Source organism: Diaphorina citri, unplaced genomic scaffold, assembly GCF_000475195.1.
Source record: "Diaphorina citri unplaced genomic scaffold, Diaci psyllid genome assembly version 1.1 scaffold573, whole genome shotgun sequence".
Classification (NCBI taxonomy): Eukaryota; Metazoa; Arthropoda; class Insecta; order Hemiptera; family Psyllidae; genus Diaphorina; species Diaphorina citri.
Window position 1 is genome coordinate 43,894 of NW_007378007.1, and position 12,365 is coordinate 56,258.

At 36.9% G+C, this 12,365-nt stretch overlaps 1 protein-coding gene across 1 annotated transcript in view; it reads left to right on the forward strand.

The window, feature by feature from the left end:
• LOC103510204 (alpha-mannosidase 2x) overlaps positions 1 to 11,656 on the forward strand; it is a gene marked incomplete at its 5' end in the record, with an annotated part of 35,705 nt that extends 24,049 nt beyond the window's left edge. The window contains 3 exon segments of the mRNA XM_026824321.1: positions 8,576 to 9,179; positions 9,182 to 9,522; positions 9,672 to 11,656. Coding sequence (XP_026680122.1) covers positions 8,576 to 9,179; positions 9,182 to 9,522; positions 9,672 to 11,656 — 2,930 coding nt within the window.
• Between the last annotated feature and the right edge of the window lie 709 nt (positions 11,657 to 12,365).

The following is a 12,365-nucleotide window of genomic DNA, read 5'->3' on the forward strand; positions in this document are numbered from 1 at the left end:
CCTACCTCCAGCAATTCCAGAGAATTCTGTTCATTCTCTTTTTTTATTGTTTTAATATAAAAAGTAGAAAAATGAACCTATTTTCAATACCCTACAGTCCTAAGGGCCTCAATATTTCCAGGGAATCCTGATTTATCTGGAACACCTAATACAGGATAGCACCATCCATACCATCACCATTGGTACTCTGATAATCCTGGAAATTTCAATGCGTCAATACTTCTATCATGAATCTGCAGTTATGGAATTCTCTTTATAGGAACATAAGGCTCACAGTAAAAGAAAAGTTCAGTAGTCAGGCGAAAGAGCTAATTCATCAGATCCCTACCACTTAAAGTTGGGGACAGAAAAGAAGAAGAAGAAAAAAAAAGTCCTAAAACCTCAATTTTTCTTAATTCCTAATAACTAAAAACCTCATTTATTATACCTATTGGCGTTAGTCTCATCACCACAAAGGTCTCTGGTGTTTCGCAGAACATTAAATCGGAACCGACACCGACTCGAAGACCATTGTGTATTCCACCCTGTACACGACAGTCTTCAGTCACACCCTGTCTACTGTTTTGAATTTTCCCTTTGAAACTGAATATGCCATTATTTGTGTTCAGATATTAAGTTTCCATGTGTTCCTCATGTCTCTATATCTTAACTTTGTATTGTATGTATTACATGTCTATATCTTAACTTTGTATTGTATCCATATCTTAAGACATGTGAATCTTAACTTTCAGATTTTTCCCTCGAATCTCATTATTGTGAGGCGTATACACATTGTAATATTTGAAATAATTTTATGTTTCAAGATATTGTGTTCGCTATGTAAAAGCAGTGCTGTGCCGCAAGATTTTCAAAAGGGGAAGCTATTTCGGCACACTTTATTTTTCTGGGTTTATAGTAGAAACTTTTTACATATGGGCTACAGTATAAACTCATATAAATTGTGCCAAAATGGGTTTATACTATAAACGTATGCTGACCTAATAGTAGTCTTATAATCCAGGTTGAATAACCAAGAATCACTTACTATTTTTTGTAATTTTTAAGGGGGGGTGAGAAAAGATAACCGTAGAGAGGAAGGGAATTGGTGCATCCCCTAGGTTCTATTCTGGAGACGCCACTGATGTAAGAGATATGTACTGATGTAAGACATATGTGTGTAGATTGCTTAGAGCAAATTTCGAAGAATCTGAATATTCTGAATCCCACAATTACCTATATCTCCCCGTATTCTTAGTAAAGTTCCTTGTTTCTCCTCTTGTTAATTAATTATTGATAGGTTGTATTCATTGCCTCTAATTAGTACCTTACCTTTGCCTTTGTGAATTTGGAAATTTTAGGGTTTCCTTTGCTTGGGATGTTCTGGAAATTTCACGTTCTCTATCTGAGATTCTGAGACTGGAAATTGAATTCTGCTTGGCAAGCAAACCAATATTTCCTCTTTTTAGACATTAACCCATCTTTAGGGCTGTTTGCCCGAACACATAATCCTCAGAGTGGGCTTTTTGTCTATGTAGATTCGTAGAAGCTAAACCCATCCTTTTCAGTCATGGGTCGCGTTTGCCATAATGTTTCCCCTCATCTTATTGTAGCACCGATATAAATTTACACTTAGCAATACAGCAACTATTAAACATGATTGCAATAATTTCCACTCCTTGGCACTTCTCGCGATGTCTTCAATAATTCATGTTTCCAAGTTATTGTTTTTATATTTTTTTTCATTATCTAGGTTAATGCTTTTCCCTGTTCATATTTAACGAGCACTCGCTTGAACCATTTTCTCCCGGTACCCTCGTCTTTTCCTGTCGTTTTAAATACCGAACCGGAAAATATAACTTACTTCGACGCTACGAAGGGGATGCTCTTCTAGTTTTTAACCTATTTTTCAGCATTTTCCATTCATGACCATTATGCTCGGGTTATTATTACGCTTTATTACATTTGTATAAATTTTTACTTGCTGAAAATTTGTAAATAACTTCGTTACTCTATTTTTTGACGTTGCCATGGACTAAAAATTTATTTTTTTCTCTTCTGGGTAATGGAAAAATATTACTTTCGCTCTTTCCCGTTAGGGCAATTTACATGAAAAAAAATTGTAGGTAAGTAAGTTATTTACAAAAGGTAGGCAAGTAAGTAAATTGTGCTCTTATATTCCACCTGATTATGTCCTAATTCACTTCTTCATATTTTTTTCTCTATCTCGTTTTCCTGGTATTTTATTTTCATGATTGCTTTTGCATGTTTTTTACACTTTCTAACAAGTTGTTTTTTCTTCTTCTTTTTTTAGCCTGAGGATCGCTTCCAGGGTTTTTGCTTCAGAACAGAAGATATTCTTCTATTCGGTTGGTCAGAAATCTTTCAAATCAGCTTTTTCGGAAACCAATCTCAGTGGTGTATTGGTTATTATTAGTTAACGCAGTGGACTTGGTTTGGTGGTTCGAGTCTTGTTCAAGTCATTAATATTAATATTATGGAATATGAGGTCCCAGATTCTTTCCGCTCAGGATTTAGGGCTTCAGGGCGTTTACAACCTGTAGAAAATATTCAAAACACGCCTGTCATACTGCCAAAAAGAATATGAGGTCCGAGATTCTTTCCGCTCAGGATTTAGGGCTTCAGGGCGTTTACAACCTGTAGAAAATATTCAAAACACGCCTGTCATACTACCAAAAAGAAGCGGGAAACACATCCCCACAATATGACGGGAACTGAGAAGAAACGCATTGAATTTTTTTTTTTTGGAGGTAAACACAAAATTTTCAAACAATGGAAATGTAAACAAAGTTTTCCCATAGAGCTTCTTAAGAATTTCTACCTGAAAATCATTTCTAGCAAGCAGGCTTTATAGAGTTTATAGGGACCTACCTCAACTCTTTTGTAACTTTTTCCCCCTTTTGTACCTCTTCCCTCCACTCTTTCTTGTCTCCTATTACCCTTTCTTTATCACTCATTTCTTCACCTCCATCCTCCTCTTTACCATCCATTTTTACTACCGTTTCTTTATCACTAATTTCGTAATTTCTTCACCTCTCCTTTAACATTGCTTTTTTTCTCGCTCAAATTTTCTCCCTTCATTCTCACCTACCCTTTCTTTATCACTCATTTCTCCACCTCCATCCTCCTCTTTACCATCCACTTCTCCTTCCGTTTCTTTATCACTAATTTCGTAATTTCTTCACCTCTCCTTTAACATTGCTTTTTTTCTCGCTCAAATTTTCTCCCTTCATTCTCAGAACTTTTGCCTCGTGTTCTAAACCTTTTTGTGCTGCTATTGTTTTGTTTTCTAATTATGAAAATTAAGACAATGATTTTTTGAGAGAGTTGGTCTGACGATGCTTTTTAATCAGCAGAAACAGTCGAGCGTTTGGGATGATTGTTTTCCAGTATTGAATAGACTAGAAAAAGAAAGGAAATAAAGGAATAGATTGCAATGGAATAGAAATAGCATATAATAGAGTTACAATAGAATAGAATGTTGCTACCTATTTTATTTATTCTGGTACTCCAAGTCCACAGTTTTATGTCGAGCATAAACATGGCATACATTGAGTAGAAAAATATCGGACCATAGTAATTTGTCATGGAGGACAGAAAAGGTTTTCCATCAGTTGGTCTGACGATGCTTTTTAATCAGGAGAAACAGTCGAGAGTTTGGGATGACTGTTTTCCAGTATTGAATAGACTAGAAATAGAAAGGAAATAAAGGAATAGATTGCAATGGAATAGAAATAGCATATAATAGAGTTAGAATAGAATAGAATGTTGCTACCTATTTAATTTATTCTGGTACTCCAAGTCCACAGTTTTATGTCGAGCATAAACATGGCATACATTGACTGAAAGTTTTATCATGGTAGACTAAATCCAAAACTTTCAACTGAAATTTACTAAAGTTAAAAATAAAAAAAATAAATGCACTCTGTAAAATTGAATTCTTTAATTCACTCTGCACTCACTAGAGGTAAAGTATTTATTTGGAAACCTGCAGATAATTTAGTGTCCCAGAGTGTTTTAATATTAAGGAATATGAGGTCCCAGATTCTTTTCGCTCAGGATTTAGGGCTTCAGGGCGTTTACAACCTGTAGAAAATATTCAAAACACGCCTGTCATACTGCCAAAAAGAAGCGGGAAACACATCCCCACACTATGACGGGAACTGAGAAGAAACGCATTGAAAATTTTTTTGGAGGTAAACACAAAATTTTCAAACAATGGAAATGTAAACAAAGTTTTCCCATGGAGCTTCTTAAGAATTTCTACCTGAAAATCATTTCTAGCAAGCCGGCTTTATAATCCAGTAGTCAATCCCTAGATGAGAACAGAAAGGGCTCCTGCAAATTTCCCAGGGATTAGAGAGAGACACAGGAGAAATCGAGAGAGACTAAGTAAATACTACCAAGAGTTGTATGGTCGACTTTATTGTGCAAATTCTCCTCCTACAAAACTCTTCAGACTCCTACCTCCCTTTATCATCTCTAGTCGTCCTTTATCTCCTATTCCCCTTTGAAATCTCCAGTTCCCCTTTACTATCTCCAGTCCCCATTTGCAATCTCCAGTACCCCTTTGCAATCTTCATTTCCCCTTTGCAATCTCCAGTCCCCATTTGCAATCTTCAGTACCCCTTTGAAATCTCCAGTACCCATTTGCAATCTCCAGTCCTCCTTTGCAATCTTCAGTACCCCTTTGCAATCTCCATTTCCCCTTTGCAATCTCCAGTCCTCCTTTGCAATCTCCAGTCCTCCTTTGCAATCTCCAGTCCTCCTTTGCAATCTGCAGTACCCCTTTGCAACCTCCATTTCCCCTTTGCAATCTCCAGTCCTCCTTTATGAAGTTTCTCCGAGAAATATTCTCGAGTAAATTGAAAAGTTTGAGAGAGTTCGTATTTATTTTCGTTTTTCCATCTTGTCTGATATCTAACAGAGTTCTGATAATGCTAAGTATTGCTACTGACGTAACTTCTCTATCTATTTTTAGATTTTTTAGTTCCTCATAAATTTGTAGGTACTGTCTAAGGCCAGCCACTCACTATCAGGTATAGACCTGGCAGGTACACCTGATCAGGTATACCTTACACCCGATGAGCACACACACTATCAGGTCGACCTGACAGGCACGGCTGAAAAGGTCCATCTGTGTACGGCTGAAAAGGTCCATGATAGTGAGTGGCTGGAGGGTTCCATATTGTGCTACCTTCCCCTGATTGTGTTGAGTTTGGCAACACTGTATAGTAGTTCGTATCGGCAACACTGTATAGTAGGGGAAGCGAGGTTCATACGTTAGGCTTGGAGCTTACGGATAAACTCAAGATTACTGGAACGGTATGTATAGGGGTTCTATATTGTGCTACCTTCCCCTGATTGTGTTGAGTTTGGCAACACTGTATAGTAGGGGAAGCGAGGTTCATACGTTAGGCTTGGAGCTTACAGATAAACTCAACATCTTGATTTTTTAACTCTGTTGCACAAATAATAGCATTGAAACATAGCATTCAGCATTTAGTACGTTGCCATTCAGTCTGGGGCAGAGCCTGCTTCCAACACCCTTTGTATACGTTTCTCATGCAAAACCTCTATTATTTTACAAGTTAATAACGCGTTCCTTTGTTTGCATTTGTTTGTTTAACCTTAATTCATAGCATATACTTGAACTTTCCTCTATTTTGCGCGTTTGGTTTGTTCTTACTTCGTCTCTTGTTCTTCTACTTTACTTCGTCTCTAGTTCTTCTACTTTCCTTCGTCTCTTGTAAAGAGTAACCAATATTTTGTTCCAGCTTTTGAACTTTCCCCCGTTTTTATTCTGAACATAATGTTCACTTAACTTTTCTTTCGTTCCTCTCTCCTTTCTGCCTGTGCTTTTTACAACCTTTCTTCTTAAATACTGTGTTTTATGTTTTTATTACGCTTTATTACATTTGTATAAATTTTTACTTGCTGAAAATTTGTAAATAACTTCGTTACTCTATTTTTTGACGTAGCCATGGACTAAAAATTTATTTTTTCTCTTCTGGGTAATGAAGAAATATTACTTTCGCTCTTTCCCGTCAGGGCAATTTACATGGAAAAAAATGTAGGTAAGTAAGTTATTTACAAAAGGTAGGCAAGTAAGTAAATTGTGCTCTTATATTCCACCTGATTATGTCCTAATTCACTTCTTCATATTTTTTCTCTCCCTCGTTTTCCTGGTATTTTATTTTCATGATTGCTTTTGCATGTTTTTTAGACTTTCTAACAAGTTGTTTTTTCTTCTTCTTTTTTTTAGCCTGAGGATCGCTGCCAGGGCTTTTGCTTCCTTTTGAACAGAAGATATTCTTCTATTCGGTTGGTCAGAAAGAAATCTTTCAAATCGGCTTTTTCGGAAACCAATCTCAGTGGTGTATTGGTTATTATTAGTTAACGCAGTGGACTTGGTTTGGTGGTTCGAGTCTTGTTCAAGTTTTTTAGCCTGAGGATCACTGCCAGGGTTTTTGCTTCTTTTTGAACAGAAGATATTCTTCTATTCGGTTGGTCAGAAATCTTTCAAATCGGCTTTTTCGGAAACCAATCTCAGTGGTGTATTGGTTATCATTAGTTAACGCAGTGGACTTGGTTTGGTGGTTCGAGTCTTGTTCAAGTCATAAAATTTATCTAAGTGTATAGGTAGCGGAACGACATGTTGTGTGGTTGGTAGTGGTAGGCATTCGCGTCACAAATAATATGACCTTCAATTTTAGGTTAAAACTCAACAATTTCGTTATGTTTATGAAAACGTATGTACAATTGTACATTATGGATCGCCTACCAGTATGACTTGCAAGTACAACATTTTTTGCATGACTTTTACAACATATTTTGCATGACTTACAACATATGACGGAACAATAAAGTGCCAAAGTGTCAGTTCTATGTAGGAGTACACATGTACAATAATTCCCGTATATACATGTACTCATGTATCGCGTATGTACACATGCATATTAAATTCGCATATTAAACATGCAAAAGGCACGTCCATGTCACTGTCTTCAAGAGGTAGTGGTAGGCATTTGCGTCACGAATAATGTGACCTTCAATTTTAGGTTAAAACTCAACAATTTCGTTATGTTTATGAAAACATGTACAATTGTACATTATGGATCGCCTACCAGTATGACTTGCAAGTACAACATATTTTGCATGACTTACAATATATGACGGAACAATAAAGTGCCAAAGTGTCAGTTCTATGTAGGAGTACACATCTACAATAATTCCCGTATGTACATGTACTCATGCATCGCGTATGTACACATGCATATTAAATTCGCATATTAAACATGCAAAAGGCACGTCCATGTCACTGTCTTCAAGACCCATTGCATGCGCGATGTATTGTCATTTGAATGTGATTGTCGTAGACACAAAGACTGATTTAGTATGCCATATAAAACATTCGTTTGTAAATAAAGGCCGGTGTACGCCACATATAAAAACGGCAATTCGTTATAAACAAAAGCTGAGTGAGGAGAAATGGATTAGTGGATTTATTGGCTTGGGTATGTTTTTTATGTAATAATGTTCCATGGCAAAGGACATAATGTTATATCATATCATGATATTATCAAGGTTTTTCCCCTTTTCGTCATTGTACACCTTAGCTCCTTCTAAAAAAGCATGTAAAAAGATCAGCTTCTACTTTGGTCAAAAAGCTGTTCATAGGAAGGATAACAAGATTTCCTAGCATAAATTTCAACCTTTACAACGTATTATATACCTCTGTATGTACATACGTAGTATCAAAACCCAACCTTCTTGTATTTCAAAAGTTTAGGGTTTGGGTCAATATCTGACATTCCCCTTGTAGGTATGTGCTCCTGAACTTTGAGTATGTGTTCAGAAAGTTTAACTCCCATTGCGTTAAACATGTTGGGAGCACACGTTGCAGATTTTGAATTGAAAGACAGAACATGTTGTCGGTGCTCTCACTAAAGCTGTTCATAGGAAGGGATAACAAGATTTCCTAGCATAAATTTCAACCTTTACAACGTATTATGTACCTCTGTATGTACATATGTACGTAGTATCAAAAACCCAACCTTCTTGTATTTCAAAAGTTTGGGGTTTGGGTCAATACCTGACATTTCCCTTGTATGTGCTCCTGAACTTTGAGTATGTGTTCAGAAAGTTTAACTCCCATTGCGTTAAACATGTTGGGAGTACACGTTGCAGATTTTGAATTGAAAGACAGAACATGTTGTTTGTGTAATAGGGAGCTTGGGATTCAAAAAGGTAAAAAAGGAAACACCTGAAAAAAAAGGCAAGGTGTATTATTTTTTAAAAACTACCTTTCCACACGCACTTGTCACGGAAGTTTCTTTTGTATGATAAAAAATAAAAGAGTTGAAAAAAGCTTCACTTTGAATAAAGCTGGTGTGAATAAATTAATGTGCTAAAGTGATTAATTCGTTTTTTCCCTTTCTTTTATGTTTTTTAAAAAATGTACAAAAGAGAATTCAAAAGGTTTTTTCCCTTCCCTTTTGACTAATTCACTGACACCATTATTGCTTCCGTTTGCCTTTGCTCTGTCATTAATTATCTTCTGTTTGTTCTGTTCCAGGTCATCAATGGTTGAAGAATAACCTTGGCATCCAACCCAGGAGTGGCTGGTCTGTCGACCCGTTCGGTCATGGTGCTACCGTTCCGTATCTGTTGAAGTCCTCGGGATTTGAAGGAGGGGCCGTCATTCAACGCATCCACTACGCATGGAAGCGATGGTTTGCGGAACAAGAGATGGGAGACTTCAAGTGGAGACAAACCTGGGATAATGACGGACATACGGACTTCCTCGTTCATAATATGCCGTTTGATATCTACTCTATCAAGCACTCGTGTGGCCCTCATCCTCAGATATGTCTCAGCTATGATTTCCGTAAAGTTCCAGGAGAATACACAGAATACTCCATGCGTTCTGTTCCCATTGATAATGAGAATGTTAAACAGAAAGCTGAAACTCTCCTGGAGGAGTATGGAAGAACTGGATCTTTGTTTCCTCACAATACAGTCATGACTCTACTTGGAGATGATTTCCGATATGATAGGGATATGGAATGGGATCAACAATATAGGAACTACAAGAAACTGTTTGACTATATCAACTCACACAAGCACATTTACAATGCTGAAGTTTCCTTTGGAACGCCATCCGATTATTTCACGAATACACAGAATACTCCATGCGTTCTGTTCCTATTGATAATGAGAATGTTAAACAGAAAGCTGAAACTCTCCTGGAGGAGTATGGAAGAACTGGATCTTTGTTCCCTCACAATACTGTCATGACTCTGTTGGGAGATGATTTCCGATATGATAGGGATATGGAATGGGATCAGCAATATAGAAACTACAAGAAACTGTTTGACTATATCAACTCACACAAGCACATTTACAATGCTGAAGTTTCCTTTGGAACGCCATCCGATTATTTCAATGCCGTGAGAGAACGAATGTCGAGTTTCAAAACGTTAAAAGGTGATTTCTTTGTTTACAGTGACATTTTTGCTGAAGGTCGACCGGCATATTGGAGTGGATATTATACGACGAGACCCTATTGGAAAATCTTGGATAGAGAACTTGAGAGCAATCTGAGGTCTGCAGAGATCTTTTGAAAGGTGATTTCTTTGTTTACAGTGACATTTTTGCTGAAGGTCGACCAGCATATTGGAGTGGATATTATACGACGAGACCCTATTGGAAAATCTTGGATAGAGAACTTGAGAGCAATCTGAGGTCTGCAGAGATCTTATACACAGTAGCTCTCAATAAAGCCCGCAAGCAATGTTACAATAACACTGTGAAAGTTCTGGAGAGGGATTACGAGAAGCTGGTAAGAGCGAGGCAAAGTCTAGGATTGTTCCAACATCACGATGCCATAACAGGAACATCCAAAGCTTACGTAATGCATGATTATGCTTTGAAATTGTATGAGGGAATTCAAGATAGCATATTTGTTCAGGGATTTTCCGCTCAGAGTTTGTTGCTTCACTCTGATAACACTCCTTCTTCTTCAAATACGTGTCTCCTCGTACCATCCTCTGATAGAGAGTCTTATGAGAAACTTCCTCATAAAATAGTGATCAATTTCCATAATGATGAACCAAAGAAAGTAGTCCTCTTTAATTCTCTTGGTCAACACCGGCAAGATGTCATTAGACTGAAAGTATCGAAACCAAATGTTCGAGTATTGAGTCCTGATGGAGGACCTGTTATCTATCAAATAAATCCAGTGTGGAATAGCTCACAACCAGAGACTACTGCAGAACAGCCAAGTGAAACAACTATTGAAATGGTTAGGAATCAGTATGAACTAGAATTTGTAGTTGAACTACCACCTTTATCCCTTATGGTGTATACCATCGAAGTCATTCCAAGAAAACAAAACCTTGAGGCGCATGCTATCGTGTATTGCAAGAAATGTCATCGCCATTCTTCATTCATCACAAAGAATATGTTAACTGGTGATATTCAACTTGAAAATCATGTACTAAAGCTTCTAATCGATGGTAACTCTGGGCTTCTCAGATCAATAACACAGAAGAAAACCAATAAAGTGACCCACTGCGGACTTGAGTTCTCTGCATACACTTCCGCCCAGTTCCACAGTGGTGCATATCTCTTCATGCCAGAACCAAACACTAGAGATTCAGAAAGAGAAATCCTCGATGACATTCCCAATCACAAAATTGTGATTACGTCAGGTCCTGTCTCTTCACAACTGATCGTACTCTATGGGAACTTACTGGTTCATACAATCACAATATATCACGTTTCAGGGCCACTTTCCCAGGGAATTTACATAGAAAACATTGTGGACTTTGATATTCCTCCCAAAAATAGAGAAACTGAACTTTTTATGAGATTCAACTCAGATCTTATGAACGGAGAACCGCCCGAGTTCTATACAGATCTAAACGGATTGAGTATGCAACGGAGAGTGAAAGTAGAACGAATCAATATTGAAGGCAACTACTTCCCCATCACAACATCAGCATTTATACAGGATCCAGACCGTCGCCTTACACTCCTGGTGAATCATGCTCAGGGAGCAGCAGCTTGGCAACCTGGCTGGCTTGAAGTTATGCTGGATAGGAGAACGCTATATGATGATGCGAGAGGTATGGGAGAGGGAATAGTTGATAACAAAAGAACCCTATGCAAGTACTGGTTGCTTTTGGAAGACATTTCAAGTGTTGATCCATCATTGTATCAAAGTCCAAGCTTGGTTGCCAACCAATTATCGAATGGTCTTAACTACCCTCCTAATATTTTCATTTTAGAATCCAGTGATACTAGTATTAAACAAGATCAGTTACGATCAGAAGTATTTCTCGTGTCCAAACCACTTCCGTGTGATGTTCACTTGATGAACTTCCGAACATTAGCTGATCAGACATTTATGCAGTTCCCTTCCAGTTCTTCCTTAATGTTATTACAGAGACAAGGCTTTGCTTGTAATGTAGGCAGTGACTATTCTATACCGAAATGTTCATTAAACACAAACCCGAAATCGAATCCTTCAGCATTTCACTCGAAAACTCTCTTCAATGATCTACATGTTTCTTCCATACGCAAAACATCTCTAACTGGACTAAGATCAGAAGAAGAGATAACCTATTTGCGACTAGTTTCTATCAATATTTGATATGTGATGTATATTTCGTCTAGAATCTCTTTTCCCATTATTACCTACCTCCCACTTTTCCCATTATAACCTTCTCATTTTTCCCCCATGTGTAATTCAACAAAACGTGTGAATGCTTTTAGAAGTCATTCAAACACAAGTACCTAATATTAAGTATAAAACGTGTATAAATGTAAATATCATTTATGTGTACATATGGAGAGAATGTCTTTGGTGTAAATATTTATAGTCAATGTTTGTTATTAAATTATATTATTTTTATATTCCACCGTGTTTTTCTTTCTCAATATCAATTTAATTTATTGGATTTTATGAAAGCCTACAAGTACACTTTTTTAGGTGCTTTAGCTCTATATCTCTCTAAGTTTTGGTATTATCTATTAACCTATGTATGAAATGTTTTGTTCGGCGACAAATATTCTAACACACATAAATTATTCAGATAGGTAGAATAAGAAATTGTGAAGAGGTGTTATTGTGACTGGAAATTTTACCTTGAAAATTTCAAGGTATTTGTTATTGTATGTATATTTTATCGTCTGTAACTCAGTCGAGAAAATGTAACCTTGAATAAATTATTCAAATGATTCAAATATCTTTTTAAAACTCCAAAAAGGCTTTCTAGTCCTATAAATCTGTTTAAAGAAGGTCTGGCACCTATTTTTTGTAGAAAAAAATAGTAAAATAGCTGTCTTTCGTTTACATGTCA